Here is a 17,948-nt window from a genome sequence, read left to right as displayed (position 1 = left end):
TCGGAAAAACTCATCTGGTTCACTAATGTCCTTCAGGGAAGGAAACTGCCATCCTTACCTAGTCTGGCCTACATGTGCCTCCAGACCCACAGCAATGTGGTTGACTCTGCACTGCTCTCCGGGTAATTAGGGGTGGGCAATAAATGTTGTCTAGCCAGCAACTCCCTCATTCCATTAATGAATAAGGGGGAAAAAAAGCTTCACAGAGGCCGGTATCCCGTCACCAATTCACCCTTCATTTACATGTGCATAGTACTTGAAACTGGTCCAGTTTCTTCAGACCCAGCTGTCAGAGTGAGCGGAATCTCTGACACTCCTGTTTATATCTGTCAGCCAGGGTTCCCTGATTGGACCAGGTTAGCAGCTCCAATCAGGGAACTCATATTCTATGAGGTCCACCTGGCTGATCTCAGTACAATCACTACCTGCTATTTGAACAGAAACTTTAACCTGTTTATTTTTAAATGGGTGAACATCCTCACCAAGTGAGGTGTACTCCAGTGAACGATGACCAAGTCTGTATATCAAAAGGAGGAAGGAAAAGAAATCGAGAGGGAAATCAAAAGGCAGCTGAAACTAGAGGAAGAGGGAAATTTCAGGGCGCTAAGTTGGTCCCTATGTCAGTGACCTACAACTCGCTAAGATCACTGTGTTCCTCAACCCAAGCCTCTTGAGTGCCCTGATTTTAATCGGTTGTTGTTGAATCAGTGAAGGAAAGAAAACAAAATGGAGCTCATACTGTCTTGCAAGCTCTGAGGGGAGTCTGTCTGAGTTTCAAAATATGAGATATTTTTAGTACAAATCTGGCTTCTTTTTTATGGTAGTGATAATAAATGCAGAAAGGTAGATGGCACCGGAATTATGTATGAATATTAAAAGTGTGTGCAAGAATATTAAAAACACAATCACTGGAGTATACAAATAATTTATGCGAGCAGCTTTCAAACTTAGAATATCGTATTGTTTTTGATTGCCACAGTCCTCCTTTAAACCCTATGGTATACACCAGCCCGCTGATCTGGATGAGAGCCACAGCCCTTTCACAAGTCAGGCTATTACTGAAACATAATGTAAATAATCCCTTGGAGAAAAATGACTGAATAATTGTGGACATTGCACATATCCCTGCTTCCTGCATTTTATCTTCCTCTAACCTAATATAATATACTTCGATCGATGTAACGTCAAATTTGAAGCATCTCAAAGGGGCTTCTCACTCTGTATATGGCACCGCAGTGTCAGCCCAAATTATTGCGTTCAGGTCTCTGGAGAGAAACTTGAATACGCAAACTTCTGCGTCAAAGGCAAGAGCTCTAATCACTAAGCAAAAACTGACGCCTTGATACCATAACACAGTTCAAACAGCAGGATGTGATGTGATCATTGAAAACTTACAAAATTCTTGCAGGGCGTGACAGTATGGCTGTTAATAAGATGTTTCCCCTGCCTGGTGAGGCTGAAATGTAATCTCAGGATAAGGACTGAGATGAGGAAACATTTTTTCACTTAGATCATAGTGAGTCTTTGGAATTCTCTGCCTAAGTGGGCTTTGGGACCTCAGTCAGTGATCAGGTTCAAGACAGAAATAAATAGATTTCTGGAGACTAGTGATGTCAAGTGATGTGGAGATGAAGCAGGAAAGTGGCATTGACACACATGATAAGCTGTGATCTAATTGAATGCTGAAGCAGGCCTGATGGGCTGAATGGCCTATTCCTGTTCCTGTAAAAACATAAGAGATAGCAGGAGTTGACCATATAACCACTGGGTCCGCTCCACCATTCAGTACAATTATAACTGATCTTGGGCTTCAACTCTGCTCCCCATATCCCTCAATATCCCCATGTAGCCGACTCGCTGTCAACTCCAAATTGAATATATTCAATGATGGAGCATTCACAACCCTGTGGAGAATTCTAAAGAGCCACTTATCCTTTGAGTGGATAAGTGGCCTTATCTCAATTCTCAATGATCAACCCCTCGAGTCTGTGGGCTGCATTCTAGATTCAGGGGAAACGACCTTTCATTGTCTACCTTTCAGAGTCTGGGAGTTTCAGTGAGATCACCCTTCATTCTATTAAATTTCATCGAGTTTTTTTTTTCAGGGTCTCATCGTAGGGCAGCCCCCTTATCCCAGGGACCAATCCAGTGAACCTTTGCTGTACTGCCGCCAAGGCATCTTATATATGGAGCCCAATACTGTGCACAGTACTCCCAAACGTGGCTTCACCAGAGCCCTGTACAATTTTGACAGGAGGTCTGCGGCACCCTGGTTACTGTCCCTACTTCTGGGCCAGAAGCACTGGGTTCAGTCCCATCTAGGACTTGACAGGTAGGGAAGGTTGTGTCGTAACGAGGCCAATTAGGTTAAGTATCAATCTGAAAATGCTTCTGATATCCGACGATGAACAAGAGAGTTTCCTAATCGACCAGAACTGTTTGGTGCTACAGCCTCCCAGTATTCAAAGATTCCAGGCACAGGTTCTTGCCATGAGCATGCTCATCCATATTCTGAGGCACTGCCACACATAATTGAAGTCCACCTTTATTCCTGTACTCCAATCGCATCGCAATAAAGACCGCACAGAATTTGCCTTGGCCAGTTACTGTAGCTAGTTGTGCCTGCGATATTGACTGTCTGTTCCTGTCCAAATGCACACATCAGTAAGTTTTGATACCTGTTTTTAAAAAAAAAATCCGGCTTTTCGGATTGAATACTTGAGCAAAGAGAAAGCTGTTTCAACTCTAATTCTCTCATCAGATACCATTGATCATTCACCTTCTGGCAGGGCAGCATAACCTGGACTGCATCTTCCTGATTCCTGTGTTTAACTGTGGTTGATATGTAATCAGTGAACATTGCTGTTCAATTTACTTTTCAGTATTCATGAGTCCTCATATTATACTGCCACTAAATCCTACTAATGCTCATGTCATGAATAAATTGGTTGGCCTGAATGGACTTTGTCGTAGGTTTTGTTTATTCTAGAAAGAATTCAACCTTGCCACTTAAATGGTATTGTTCTTTTATTAATGCCTCCTTTGACTATTTCTCTTACTCCACCATCATCCTGCCAACCAATTGGAAGGCAGGCCATTTCTTTCTCGTTCAGACACAACTCCACTGCATCATGTAACTCTTTAGCAGAGCGACAACTTCCCTTTATTTTGCCTTCGTGATGGAGAAATAAGTCTCGAAGGTGCTCCACTGAATCCTGAGTAACCAAAGGAAAACTTGTTGATCAAATCAGAGTCATGCAGCACAGAAACAGACCCTTCGCTCCAACTCATCCATGGCAACAAGGTTTCCTAAACTGAACTAGTCCCATTTACCTGTATTTGCCCCATATCGCTCTAAACCTTAACTATTCATATATCCGTCCAATTTTTTTTTAAATATTGTAAATTTGCTCGCCTCTACTACTTCTTCTGGCTGCCTGTTCCATGTATTCCCCATCCTGTGTGGAAAATATTGCCCTTCGGGTCCCTTTTAAATCTTTCCCCTCCCACCCAAGAGAAGAGAGAGACCCAAGCTATGAATCTTTTCCTGCTATGTATACCCACACATTTCTGGTTTCATCCATCAAAACCTTTTCCGCATCTGCCCAGTGCCTCATACACACAATAGAACCAGTAATGCTGTAGTAAATGTGGTCTCACTAAAGTTCGATACAAGTGTGGCATAATGTCCTAATTCAATTCCATCCCTCAAGAAATAAAGCCCAGTGTTCAGTTTGCTTTTTTATATATCTTGAAAACCTGTGGTAGAGCTGTACCCTGGCATTCTGATAGGGTCTGGAGGGTGGCTAATGTTGTACCTTTGTTTAAGAAAGACTGGAAGCAGAAATCAGGGAACTATAGACTTGAGTCTGACTTTGTTTTGTGGGTAAATTGTTGGAGGTCATTATAAAAGATAGCCTTCATGGACATTTAGAGAGGCCAAAATTGATTAGGGATAGTCAGCATGGTTTTGTGTGAGGAAAATAGTATCTCACAAACTTGATTGAGTTTTTTTGAGGAAGCTGCCAAAAAGATTGATAACAGAGCAGTAGACTTTGTTTATTTGGATTTTAGTAAAGCCTTTGGCAAGGTTCCACATGGTAGACTAATTAGTAATGTTAGGTCACATGGGATTCAGGGTGAGCTTGCCAATTGGATATGTAGTTGGCTTAACAACAGGAGACAGAGAGTGATGACAGTGGGTTGCTTTTCAGATTGGAAGCCTGTGACCAACGGGTTCGGTTCTGGGTCCTCTTTTGTTTGTCATTTATATAAGTGATTTGGATGAGAATATAGAAGGCATGGTTAGTAAGTTTGTGGATGACACCAAAATTGGTGGCATACTGACAGTGAAGAAGGTTTTCTAAGATTACAGAGGGATCTTAATCAAATGGGCCAATGGGCTGAAAAATGGCAGATGGAGTTCAATCTGGATAAATGTGACGTATTGCATTTTGGTACAACAACTAAGGGTAAGGCTTATATAATTAATGGTAGGGCCTTGAGTGGTGTTATAGAACAGACGGACTTAGGGGTGCAGGTACATAATTCTTTGAAGGTGTTTGGCAGGCTTGCCTTCATTGCTCAGTCCTTTGAGTATAGGAGTTGCGAAGTCATGTCGGGGTTGTACACTACATTGGTGAGGTTTCTTCTGGATTACTGTGTCCAGTTCTGGTTGCCCAATTATAGGAAGGATACTGTCAAGCTGGAGAGGGTTCATAAGAGATTTACCGGGATGTCGCTGGAAATGGAAGGTTTGAGTTATAAAGAAAGGCTGGATAAGCTGGGACTTTTTTCACTGAAGCATAGGAGGTTGAGAGAAGTTTATAAAATAATGAGAGGTATAGATGAGTTAATGGTAGTTGTCTTTTTCCTAGGATGGGGGATTAGAAGCCCAGGGGGCACATGTTTAAGTTGAGAGGAGAGAGATTTTAAAAAAGACATGAGGCAAATTTTTTACATGGAGGGTAATTCGCATGTAGAATTAACTTCTTGAGGAAGTGGTGGATGTGGGTACAATAACAGTGTTTAAAAGACATTTGGAAAGATACATAAATAGGAAAGATTTTGAGGGATATGGGCCTGGAGCAGGCAGGACTACTTTACTTTTGAATTATGTTCGGCATGGGCTGGTTGGACCGAAGGACTGTTTCCATGCTGTATGACTCAATGTCAAGGATCCAAGGGAGAATGGATGTTTACTGATGGTAGATTCAGATGAGGAAAGATGGGAGGATGCTCGAATGAAGAATAAGCACCAGTGCAGACTGAATGGGCTGAATAGCCTACTCCTGTGCTGTTTGTCGGTAAAATTTAATTCTGTCATTTTTCAGCAACAGGCACTGTCCAATGGAACAGAGCAGAAAACTCCATACAGGCAAAGGTTCACTCAAACATATGTTAATGTTGCATATCTTCTAATGCACTTCATCAACTAGGATGATAGGGTCACCGTTGCATTAATTGATGGAGCATTTCTGAACAGTAGATTGAGCTGTGCATTCTTTCCTACTTAAGGCCTGTTGAAGAATTAAAGGCTGTGTCACCCCTGTGCATACCATCCATTCCCCTGTTAATATGAATTCCCCCCCCTCCCCACCCCCACCTCTGTATGAGGTCATGGTTGTGTTGACGATTCAACAATGAATCATCCTGACCTGCTATGCCTTCATTTCTTTTATGACTTAGTTCAAAAGGATAGGAGTCCTTCCCAACCCCCAGCCTCATAAAAGGGAAGCTTGTGATAAAATTCCCCCAACTCGAACCCAGGATTAAATTGGGAGTGGCAGGAAATTGAAAAATCTAAGGCAGAAACAAAAGGAAAATCACAGTGTATGAAATCAGATTAACCTCCTGGTATGCTGCTGCCACTGTTTTATAGGCCCTCCAATCAACCTTTCATCCCTTCTGTCTATTTAAACGTTTTCCACTTCAATTAGTCCTTTGTTTTCGCCTGTATGCTGCTGAAGTGCACCAGTAAGTGCTTTACATCGCTGGTGTGCTGTGCTATATTAAGAGCTGGAATTAAAATTGGTGGCATTAAACTGTCAGAAAATGCCATTTGCTTGTCACTGAGAACAGACTGGGCTGTCTCTGAATGTGTCAGCATAGCTACGTTCCCTCCCCCACCTCATCATCTTATCAGATCTTTGTTTTCTCCTGGATTGTTCTGGAGTGAGGAGTGCAGATCCTAACCCCTCCCTCCCTCCCAATACCTCTCACATCTGGGGGGTCGTGAGCAAGCCTAAACCGTCAATGTTGAAAAGCCATGGGGACACTTCACAGTCAAGCCCTATCTTGTCCTCACACTGTCAGAAAGTGGCCTTTTTGAATAGTAGTAAAGAATGCAAACCTTTCTTCTCCCAACCCAGCCATTCTGGTGCCCACAATCGCAGCACACTGTTCCCTTGGCAAGGATTAGCTTAATATCACTGACCTGGAGTCAAGAGCCAATTTGGCGCATTGGTAGCATGCTGGGAAAAAAGATGGAGAATCCACTCTGATCTTGGCCAATATTTATCCCTTGATCAAAAACACTGAATCAAGTGACCTGGTCAAAGAACAAAAAATAACAAAGAGCAGGACAGCACAGGAACAGGCCCTTCAGCCCTCCAAGCCTGTGCGGCCACATTTTGCCCTCCCATACTAAAACTGTCTTCACTTACAGGATCCATATCTCTCTTTTCCCTTCCTATTCGTGTATTTATCCAGGTGCTTCTTGAATGCTGCTATTGTGTCTGCTTCCACCACCTCCTCCGGCAACGCATTCCAGGCACTCCCCACCCTTTGTGTGAAAAACTTGCCTCCCACATCTCTTTTGAACTCCCCCCACCTTGAACCTGTGTCCCCTAGTAAGTTACCCCTCCACCCTGGGAAAAAGTTCATAGTTTCTACTCTATCCATGCCATTCCCAATCTTATAAACTTCTAAAAGGTCGCCTCTCAACCTCCTGCATTCCAGTGAAAACAAACCCAGTCTAGCCAGCCTTTCTTCATAGTCTCTCCTATAACTAAGCCAGTTCTGTATCCGTCTTGCCGGCTCACCCAATACCATGTAACTTCACCTTTTGTACCAGTCTGCCATGAGGGACCTTGTCAAGGCTTTACTGAAGTCCATGTAGACAACATCGACCGCTTTCCCCTCATCAATCACCTTGTCATTTCCTCAAAAAATGCAATCAAGTTAGTGAGGCATGACCTCTTCCACACAAAACCTATGCTGTCTATTGCTAATAAGCCCATTTGCTTCTAAATGTGTATAGATCTTGTCCTTGAGAATCTATTCCAATAATTTCCTTATCACCGACGTGAGACTCGCAGACCTGTAATTATCTCTGCTACCCTTCTTAAACATTGGGACAACATTGGCTATTCTCCAGTCCTCTGGGACCTCACCAGTGGCCGAAGAGGATACAAAGGTGTCTGTCAATGCTCCAGCAATTTGTCCTCTTGCCTTCCTCAATATTCTGGGATAGGACCTGGGGACCTATCTACCTTAATATTTGTTAAGACACGCAACATCTCTTCCTTTTTAATAGAAACAATTCATTAATTCCTGATTAGGGGGTCCAAAACAGAATCCTTTATTAGCATTACAGCAGAAATCTCCCTTATTTATTTCTCCCTCCCTTTTCTTTCTCTCTCTCTTTCTTCCTCTCTCCTTTCTCTGTCTTTCTCAACCTTTGTCACTTCCTCTCTCTCTCCTGCCATCTCTCTTGTTCTTTCCCATCTTAATAGATGGCATCAGTCCAACTTGAGGCCAGAAGTGTTGAATGTCTAGAATTGGAGCAATGTAATTATTTCTGAGTCACAGGGCTGAAGGTGGTGATAGGAATGTGGAGGGATTTGAAAGGAAGAGGTGAGATCTTTAAAATTGAGGTATTGCCAAACTGGCAATCAGTGCATGTCAGTGAGCACAGGAATGATGGCTGAGCAGGACTTGGTGCAATATTAGCTTTGTAGGATACCAGAGCAATTTGTGACCTTTACACTGAATATATCTTCAGACATTATCTCTCAATCATTGGGATTTGTGAGGAGTTGATTTTATTTCCTTCAGAACTATGGGAATTCCAGCATTTAGTTAAAAGTAGCACAATATACACTCATACTTTTCATGACAGTATTTGGGTAGTAAATGTATAGAGATGCTAAAAACCCTGGGGATACTTTTCATTCATGAAGCATTCAAAACAGAAAAATACAGGAGATAGGTTTGGAGTCAGAAGTGCTCTTTCAAAACTAATAATTCTTGTGTCAGGATTTAGATTTTTTTGAAGCTGTGAGATAAAATAGTAGTCAATGGCAAATATACAGAAAAGTCTGTGAACAATGATCTCAATTCAAATATTGGCAGATGGCTTAATTGATATTTTCTGCTGAATGACTGACTAGGACTAGGACTAGAGGGCATCGCCTCAAAATAAAGGGAAGCAGATGTAGGACTGAGGTCAGGAGGAACTTCTTCACCCAAAGGGTTGTGAATCTGTGGAATTCCCTGCCCAGTGAAGCGGTTGAAGCTACCTCACTGAATGTTTTTAAGGCAAGGCTAGATAAATTTTTGAACAGTAAAGGAATTAAGGATTATGGTGAGCGGGCAGGTAAGTGGAGCTGAGTCTCAAAAAGATCAGCCATGATCTTATTAAATGGTGGGGCAGGCTGGAGGGGCCAGATGGCCTACTCCTGCTCCTAGTTCTTGTGTTCTTGTGTTGTATTGTGTGTTGTGAATAAACATTTGACAAAGAAAGAATTTGACGTGTATGCCACCCTTCAAATGTCAGGAAATGTTATATTGTTGAAGTAATCATTGAAATTTACACACAAAAAGATTTCACAAACCATGATGAAATAGGAGCCAGAAATCAGATTTTATAATATTGGTTGGACATCAAATATTGGTAAGGACAGCAAAAACTTCCCTGTCACCTTTGAAATAATACCAGCAGATCTTTTACATCCACTTGAGAAGATAAATGGAGCTTCAGTTTAATGTTTGCTAACGACCATACCTTCAACCAAGGTTAGTATAAGGCCAAGTAAATTGATAGAGTATAAATACAGAGCAGGTTGAGAGGAAGTAGTGTGAATTTAATAGTTTAAACAGTAGAGACAAGACTATTCAAGAGAATACGTGGATACTTCCTGTGTCTTGGGGCACCATGTATGAAGGAAGTATCTCCAAATCGAGCTGAGGATTTCTGCAAGTATGAGTGCGTCCTGAATTGCACAATCCAGGGGGTTGTTACCCCATGAGCAGTAAGAGCTCAGGACATTAGTTGGGTAGCTGTAAGGGGGAGGAGGAAATACAAGAGTCTGCAAGGTGTGTGCCACTGTCAAGCAGCAGTGCTCAGCACGAGACTGCTAACACATTGCCATCTAGACCATTGCACCAATGGATGAAAGGGCAGCACCAGAATGTAGAAATATAGTTGTTATAGCATGTTCCATAGCTGTGAGAGGGAACAGAGAGGCATTTCTGTACCCATTGTCGTGAGTCCTGCATGGTATGCTGTCTCCTTGACCCCATGTTGAAGAATTACAGAGAAGAAGTGCAGAATCTTCTGCAGGGTCAAGGGATTGAGCTGTGGAGTATTTTGGTACCAAAAACATAGAGAAGACAAGAATTGAGTTTCTACAGTCATATTTTCTGGAGGTAAGAAGTGGATTTAAAAGTAGAATCTTAGAGGAAATAGTCTCTAGGTTATTCCCAGTGCTGCATGCCAGCAAGAATTGAATTTGGAAGCTAGGGTAGATCACTGTGTGTTTTGAGGTATGATACAGAATAGAAGCCTTCAAATTCTGAGGCTATTAGAACCAATTCTAGAGTAGGAGGCAGCTATTCAAAAGTACTAGGCTGCATCTCAACAGAACTGAGACTACTGTCTTCATATGGAGGCTCATTAATGTGCTTGGGGAGGGTTTAGGCTAAATTAGCAGTGGGGTGGTCACAAGCATATGTGAATAGGAAAGAAAAATAAAGTGCATAAATTGAGACTGCTGGACAATTTTACAGAGACTGTAGTTTATATTAGGCTGAGGTGAATTAAGGAGGACTTTGAGGAATGCAGAAAAATGGTTCTGAAACTATAACTCTACATAAGGTCAATCAGACAGAGCATTTAGGTAAAAATAACAGGTTTCAGATATATCACACCTCTTATTGTTGGGCAAATAAACATTGAGGCATTGACAAAAGAGACCACAGAAAGAACAATACCACTTAAGGATACCAATCAAGCAAAGTCAACAGTTCTGTCCAGGTGTCACAACAGAATCTCCTGCTGAAATATTCTTTTTACAGGCCTGAGCTCTCAGCCATGATTTATAATGAGGACAGATACGAGAACTCTTTCAGTGGAACTGAATGACTGTCTGATAAACATGGAGGTGGCATGGGGACTGTGTGGAAGGCTGAGGGATAAAAGGACTTAGCTTTTACCGACTGGAATGCTCTAAAGCACTTCATTCGTAGCTAATGGAGTGCAGTCATTGAGTCATAGTCCCATTTATCTGATCTTTTCCTAAGTTCCTGTGAGTTTTCCCTAATATATACATCTCTTTTGAAAGTTATTATTGAATTTATTTTAATCACAGTACGGACAACATGTTCTTGATCATTATGTAATACGTCCACACATCACTTCTCAATCTTTTGCCAACTCTCAAGCCTGTCGTCTAGTTACTGACCCTGTTGCAAATTTGGGAAGCACATGGAGCCATTTTATGCACCGTAAGATCCTACAGCAAACAAACTAAGTAATGGTGGGTCAATCATTTAAACACAATCTCAAAGCGTTCAGCCATGCAACATAGGCAAACATACCCTCCATCGGCAAAAGCATCATTTTTATCTAAATCTGTGGTGTTGGTTAAGGAAGGGACATTGCCAAAGGCACCAGAAGCACTTGCTCTTATTCTGGTACTGCTACAGTAACATCCATCAGTGTCAACCACTGCAGTGGTTTAATATCGCCTCTGAAACAGAACATTGTTCCTTTATAAAAGTAATGAAAGGAATGCCACAAATAGTTAGGACTTAATTGGATCTCAAAACTGATCACCCATCAGTCAGATTGGTGTTAAACATTAAGAGGTATATTTGAGATTAAAGGTAAAAGAAAGAATAGCAAAAAGACAATTAACTTCTTTCCCAAGTTTACCGTAATGTGTGCCTGTAGAATGTTTGGAGTAGTGCAGCATAACTGAGTAAAACAAAAATCATAGATTATTTGTTCAACGTAATTCATCTTGCTGTGGCGTGTGCACTGTCTGACAGTCATGTTAAATAGATCAGTACTTGATTCATTGTGCTTGGAGACCTTTTGAAGTTGCATGACTAATTAGAGACGGGTCACTGGGTTTCATTCAATAATTCAGTAAGAACTCTCTGTCTTGCCCAGTAGGTTCTGCTGGCGAGGCAGTGGTGCCTTTCCCCGACAGAGTTGACTGCCTGATTGACTGACAATCAGGTTTGCTTCACCTCAGAACAAACAGCTCAACCTGCGACTCCAGGCATTCGGTAATATCCAGCCATGCTGAATAATGCATCGCTGATTTTTGTCACGCCACATTGGCCAATGTGTCTTTTGCAGCCACAGCTCAGATGGGGTGCTGTCAAGACCCTGCTGTCACTCCACCCTTGGCGTCCCAATGGTGACTTGGCATCTGTGGATGACTCTGTCTTGGAGATAAGAGTGTGCACGTGCACTCAATCAATCAGTCTCTGTCTCTCTCTCTCACGCACGCACGCACACACACACACACACCTGCCCATGTATACATTTGCATGTACCCACTCCTATTGAGCCATGTATGTGCATACATACCCAAATGTTCATACTTGCTCACAGGCGCACTCATACTTCCATGTACAATCATACTCACTGCTGCAAATGCAACATGATTAATGGCACAGAGTTGGAAGCTAATGCTCTAGATGATTAGGAAGGCCCTGATGACATGAATAGATTGCAAACTATTTTAATGGAACTGGTGGAAATTCCAGCTTGTTTGTTAAAGACTTTCAGTAACATCCAGGAATATTTCAGGTTAAAGTAAGTCACATTCAATAACTTTGTTTCTCGTTTTTATTTTGGAATTGCTTTGAAATAAGATGAACATTAATCATCAAGAAACTTCATCATTGGTGGCGTCATTAAAATAACACTGTCGTGTTCAGCTCTTCCCCAATGCTTTGTCACACTCCCTGAACATCCTGGCTGAGACAGGCTCCACACTCTCTGATGACCCCTTCTCCTGCGCCCATTGGATTCAGCAGTGCAGAGATCTTGCAGATAAGCAGCCCAATCCTGCCCACATACTGAAGAGCCATAGGCAACTGCACTATCCAGAAGAGATCGCTGAAATTGATCAGGGATATGCTGGTGTAACAGTGATAATCCAGAGACCTGAATTAGTGCTGCATTAGTGCAATCTCACCACAACAGTGGGTAGAACTTTAGTTCTGTTAATAAACTAGTCTCAATATTGATGACTGTGAAACTATCACTGATTGTTGTAAGAGCTTGTCACTACTAATGCGCATCAGGGAAGGAAATCTGAGACAATAAGGACTGCAGATGCTGGAAGCCAGAGTCTATAGGTGTGAGGCTGGAAAAGCACAGCAGGTCAGACAGCATCCGAGGAGCACGTAAATCAACGTTTCGGGCTAAAACCCTTTGTCAATCTGCCATCCTTACCCGCATGTGACTCTAGACCCAGTGATAGACCATATGCCTTTTCTTCCTTTTCTTTCCACTATCTGTGCCAGGATAGCACTTCCCCATCTCCAGTATGAAAAACAATCACTAATAAGAACAGGGAACTCATCTCCACAAGGAGGAGTTGAGGAGAGTGCCATAGATGCCTTTCTTGGTAAGTTAGAAAAATACGTGAGAGTGAGAAAGGCATAGAATTTATGAACAGTACAGCACAGTACAGGCCCTTCAGCCCATAATTATGTTGATAGTTAAGTGAAGCGAATTGTAGGAGTTTCATGTAGAGTACAAACTAGAACATGAACTGGCCTGTATCTATTCTGTATGTTGTGTAAAGACGAGAGGAACACAGTTTGCGGCTACAGTGTTGGCTGGCCTGATGTACTGTGGGACTCTGTACTTTGTTTCTCAAATTGATGTATGTTTCTGTCCCCAGGTGCCGGTGCTGAGGCCCATGGATCTGATGGTGGAGGCCAGTCCTCGAAGGGTGTTTGCCAATGCTCACACATATCACATCAACTCCATCTCCGTAAATAGTGACTATGAGACTTACATGTCAGCAGATGACTTGAGGATAAACCTTTGGCACCTGGAGATTACCAACCGAAGCTTCAGTATCCTTGAACTGAAAGCATGTTTCATCAATAAGCAATCTTTTTCACATGACTGAGATTATGATCAATGGAATATTGGTGCATGATAGTGTCTGATAGAATGGGGACCACAAATGGAGCAAATAAGTGGCCTTTAATTTAATCTGTATCTTAAAAAAGAAATTCCAATTTGCTTCCTCTCTTTGCGCAGATGTTCCAACTGTCACTTAAATAATTTCACAGGTTTCCTTCAGTACCTCAGCCAAGTATCCTTACCCCATGTGCGTCTCAATAGGGTGAGTACTGGCTGCTATTAAACCATGGGAAGCATCAAATCAAAGTCTGATTCAGTTCATACACAAAGGATGGGACTTAATAATGTCCTCACCCATGGCATGTTGAGGGTGTGGAGGAGTGTTGAGTCAGATGGGATTTTGTTGAGTAGAGAGCCTGCTGCCTTCCTGCTTCTGCCCCAATTAAGTCTGTGTCAGAAAGTCCTGTGGATGATCTTCCCACTCTGCTACCATTTGAGGCCTTATGTAGGCAGTCAGTGCCCATTTTAGAGTCCTACCTCACCATCACTGGTATTAATCCTTTGGCAGTGGGGGGCGCTCTCCATTAGGGAGCATGCAATCCCAGGGCAGGCTGGGAGTGTTCCCATTTTAAAGGCATTGGGTGCCTATTTAAAGAACCTGGACTTAGGAAGGAGGTGGGTGTCTCCACCTCGGGTGGATGTGGTACTAGCAGCAGCATTTCCTTTCTTCCTGTTAATCTTGCCATTAGACAGAGTTCCCCACTTCTGGGTTACTTGGCAGCTGTTAGCAGGCCGGAGCTCCCAGCCCCCAGGGTTCTTGTTTCCAGGGAATGCTGCTGCATCCAACAAGGTACCTCGGTAGAACACCTTGAAAAGGGTGATGCGAGGCTCTCATCACCTTTCCATCCAATGGGTGAGACTCCTTTCACCTCCATGCAAAACTGCCCAACCTTTCTGAACAGGAAGGATGAGCAATCAGCGAGTAGAAGATGGTGACTTTCCTTGCATTTAGAAGGGGAATGCCTTGACCTATCAAGGAGCCTGGTGTAAATTGAACTTGTGTTTCAATCAACTTTCTCAGTGCAGTGTCAGAAACACATTTTGATGTGTCACTCTCTCTCTCCTCCATGTCAACTGTAGATGTTATGCTGTGAGATTTAATAGGCATCACCATGTCCCAATCCTGGGACTCGCATGAGTTTGTGACAACCCATGATTGATGAGAATAATTATTGATACTGATTCTGTGGTAACAGATCTTGCTCCATCTGACACCAGCCCCTTTATGTCCTGTACCAGTGAGGGGAGGACTTAAAATCCTGATCAGTAGTAAGTGGATTTACTGGACCCCGTAGTACTCAGAGCTGCAGCCTGGTCGAACTTGGGAATGGGTTTGCCTCAAGGGTCCACTTGCACCTCCGTTACCTTGACTTCCATTTGGCTCACTTTATGGGAAAGATAAATCCTGGCAAGGAACATAACCACTTTAGAGATTTGTTTTTGGTTGCAATAACTTTAGCAGAATGCTGGTGTTCCAGAAGCTGATCAGGTGCTTCAGAGCCTACTACAGGCTGTCAAATAGTTAAGGAAAAGTTTTTAGATTATTTTGTGCTTGAAGTTCGATCCAGAACTAACTAAGAAAATTAAATCATAGTTCAAACAAGGCTTTGAGGGTGAAAACTATTTTCATTTGAACTACTTATTCAGTTGTTAGTTTCCTTCATATTGCAACAGTCAGTTGTAGGTGTATATTAACCTCTTGACAGAGTGGCATAAAAGTTAAGTGGGCTAAATATATACACCTGTTTTGCCATTTAGTAGAGCTTGTTGTGGTTCAGTTTTGGTTCTCATTGTCTCTCTGAATCACAAGTAACCTTTACAGCCCAATTATACTGGCAACAAATGTCTTCAATTGTGTACTTAGATGAAAAGAGGGGGCGCGGAGTGGGTTTGAGTGGATCATAAATGTTGGCATAGACCTGTTAGGCCAAGTGGTCTATTTCTGTGTTGTATATTTCATGTCATTCCTTTGCAAGGGGGTAGCAATTTAACTGAGGGACAAGCCCTCTGACCTTTGCCCTCCAATTAGAGTTGCCAATTCTGGCTGAATCTGATCTGCCTCTGGACCGCCCCTCGCCCCCAGACTCCCACCACTGGTCACTCGACACCCGATGGGCAAATGAATAGACTTCTAATTGCTGAACTGAATAATCCTTGACTGTCAATTGATCAATCCTTTACGGTTGATGAATAATGAACAGAAGTTTTAACTTGTTTTCTGTAAAGCACCATCTCTTGAAATAAATGCCACTATGTTTTCTTTTCTATCTTGGATTTGCTTGAATCCATGTTCTGGTGTTTTACATATCTTACGTACAAAGTATAGATTGTCTAGCTAACTTTTTTGTAGCTAATGAGCTGATCCATGCTGGAGCAATGCTCTGAGGTTCTACATTTGCCCCGAGTACCCTGGATCTGTGGATATATTATACTTTACTTCAGTTGAATTAACATCCACCATTTGCATTTCAGCCTCTTTAAGATTCCGTTATCCTTTTTTAATGAATCAGATAATTTAATAATTGGTTTATTGAAAAAATCACTATGGCAACAGGTGCAGAATTGTGATGCTGTGAATTATGATTACTTATTTAATTTGTAGCATAATTATGGGTCCTCATTAAAATAAAAATGAAGCATAAAATAATCAGAGGACTGCACAGTTACGAACCTTTCAGAATACAAATAATTACAGTCTGTTTCAAAATGCAGGTCTCCTTCACTTACAGAGTAAAAGTGAAAGATTCATTGTACACTGTATTTTGCATTAAAGCCCATTAGTCATACATTGTGAGTTGCATTTATTTGCTATTAATGAATATGGAAAGGAAGATAGTTTTGAATTTATATAATGTCTCTTGTGACATCAAGAAGTTTTTCAGTGGCTGTAAAGCATTTTATGAAGTGTAGTCACTGTTGTAGTGTAGGCATTAAGTCTCACACAGCATAGTGATGGGAAATGGTGGTTATCAACTTGAAACCTATGCCCCTTTCAGATCTCTATGTATCCAGGATGCAAGAGGTAAAGTATAACGTTATATGATGAGTAGGCAGTGGGGTGGTACACGCTGCATTTCAGGCTGGTTGTTTCCTTCAATCACGGTCTTCCAGATATTGTAGATATAAAGCCAGCCAACATGGAGGAGCTGACAGAGGTGATTACAGCAGCAGAATTCCATCCGCACCAGTGTAACATGTTTGTGTATAGTAGCAGTAAAGGAACGATTCGACTGTGTGACATGCGAGCATCGGCGCTATGTGACAAACACTCCAAACGTAAGTAGCCACCTCAGTGTGCCACTCGTTAACAGAATTGGTCACAGGTCAAGGTCTTCTTCAGTGGTCGATCTGAAGAATGGACACTGGGGGGTGGTACCCATTGGTGATTCCATCTCCCCCAGGCAGGAGAGCTCTGAATATTTAGATGTGACGTCTGAGGAGCAGCCAAGTGGAGACAAGAAGTTCTGCACAGGGAGAGAGAGAATGAACCACAGAATCAGTAGTTGCACTATAGGGAAAAAGTAGCACAGTGGCAATGTCATTGTAATCATGAAGCCCAGGGTGGCCAGTACATTGAGTATAGGAGTTGGGAGGACTTGTTATGGCTGTACAAGACATTGGTTAGGCCACTTTTGGAATACTGCATCCAATTCTGGTGTCCCTGCTATAGGAAAGATGTTGTGAAACTTGAAAGGGTTCAGAAAAGATTTACAAAAATGTTGCCATTTGGAGGGTTTGAGCTATAGGGAGAGGCTGAATAGGCTGGGACTATTTTCCTTGGAGCATCGGAGGCTGAGGGGTGATCCTATAGAAGTTTATAAAATCGTGAAGGGTAGCATGGATAAGGTGAATAGCCAAGGCCTTTTTCCCAGGATAGGGGAGTCCAAAACTAGAGGGAAAAGATTTAAAAGGGACCTAAGGGGCAGCTTTGTCATGCAGAGGGTGTTGTGTATATGGAATGAACTGCCAGAGGAGTTGGTGGAGACTGGGACAGTTACAACATTTATAAGCGTCTGAATGATTTTACGAATAAGAAAGGTTTAGAGAAATATGGGCCAAATGCTAGCAAATGGCTTTAGATTACTTTTGGATATCTGGTCGTCATGGGCGAGTTGGATCGAAGAATCTCTCTTTCCACGCTGTACATCTGTAAAACTCTATTATTCCATGTGAGTTCAAACCCCTTTACAGTGGTATGTTAAAATTGAATTGAATTGAATTACTAAATAATAATTTTGAAAATCATAAAATAGTAAAATGTAATAAAAAATGAGTACAAAGAGAGAGAGCTGGAAGGAAAGAACAATAGGGAAGCTCTAAGTAGGGTGGTAGGCAGGAGAAATTAAATGGCAGAAGTGATGATGGTGCAGGACTGAAGTATATGGTAATGGAACCAGTAGCACAGAGACATGACCAGAGGATGTGCAGGACAGGTCAAGAGGAAAGCATAGATACAACCATTATCAGAACCCCTGCTACACGATAAAATTGGAGTATGGGTTATTATCTGAAACTAATGAAGAAAATGCTGGAGAAATTCAGCAGG

General features: G+C 42.1%; 1 protein-coding gene across 5 annotated transcripts in view; it reads left to right on the top strand.

Annotated features, from left to right (window-relative positions):
• LOC109927921 (serine/threonine-protein phosphatase 2A 55 kDa regulatory subunit B beta isoform) overlaps positions 1-17,948 on the top strand; it is a 501,083-nt gene that overhangs the window by 457,082 nt on the left and 26,053 nt on the right. For all 5 annotated transcript variants that reach the window (XM_048603895.1, XM_048603897.1, XM_048603899.1 and 2 more), the window contains 2 exons: positions 13,152-13,329; positions 16,514-16,678. In XM_048603895.1, the coding sequence (XP_048459852.1) occupies positions 13,152-13,329; positions 16,514-16,678 (343 nt within the window). The remainder of the gene's footprint in view (positions 1-13,151; positions 13,330-16,513; positions 16,679-17,948) is intronic.

The sequence above is a fragment of the Rhincodon typus genome, chromosome 12 (genome assembly GCF_021869965.1).
Source record: "Rhincodon typus isolate 14 chromosome 12, sRhiTyp1.1, whole genome shotgun sequence".
Lineage (NCBI taxonomy): Eukaryota > Metazoa > Chordata > Chondrichthyes > Orectolobiformes > Rhincodontidae > Rhincodon > Rhincodon typus.
This window is presented reverse-complemented; position numbering and strand designations above follow the sequence as displayed.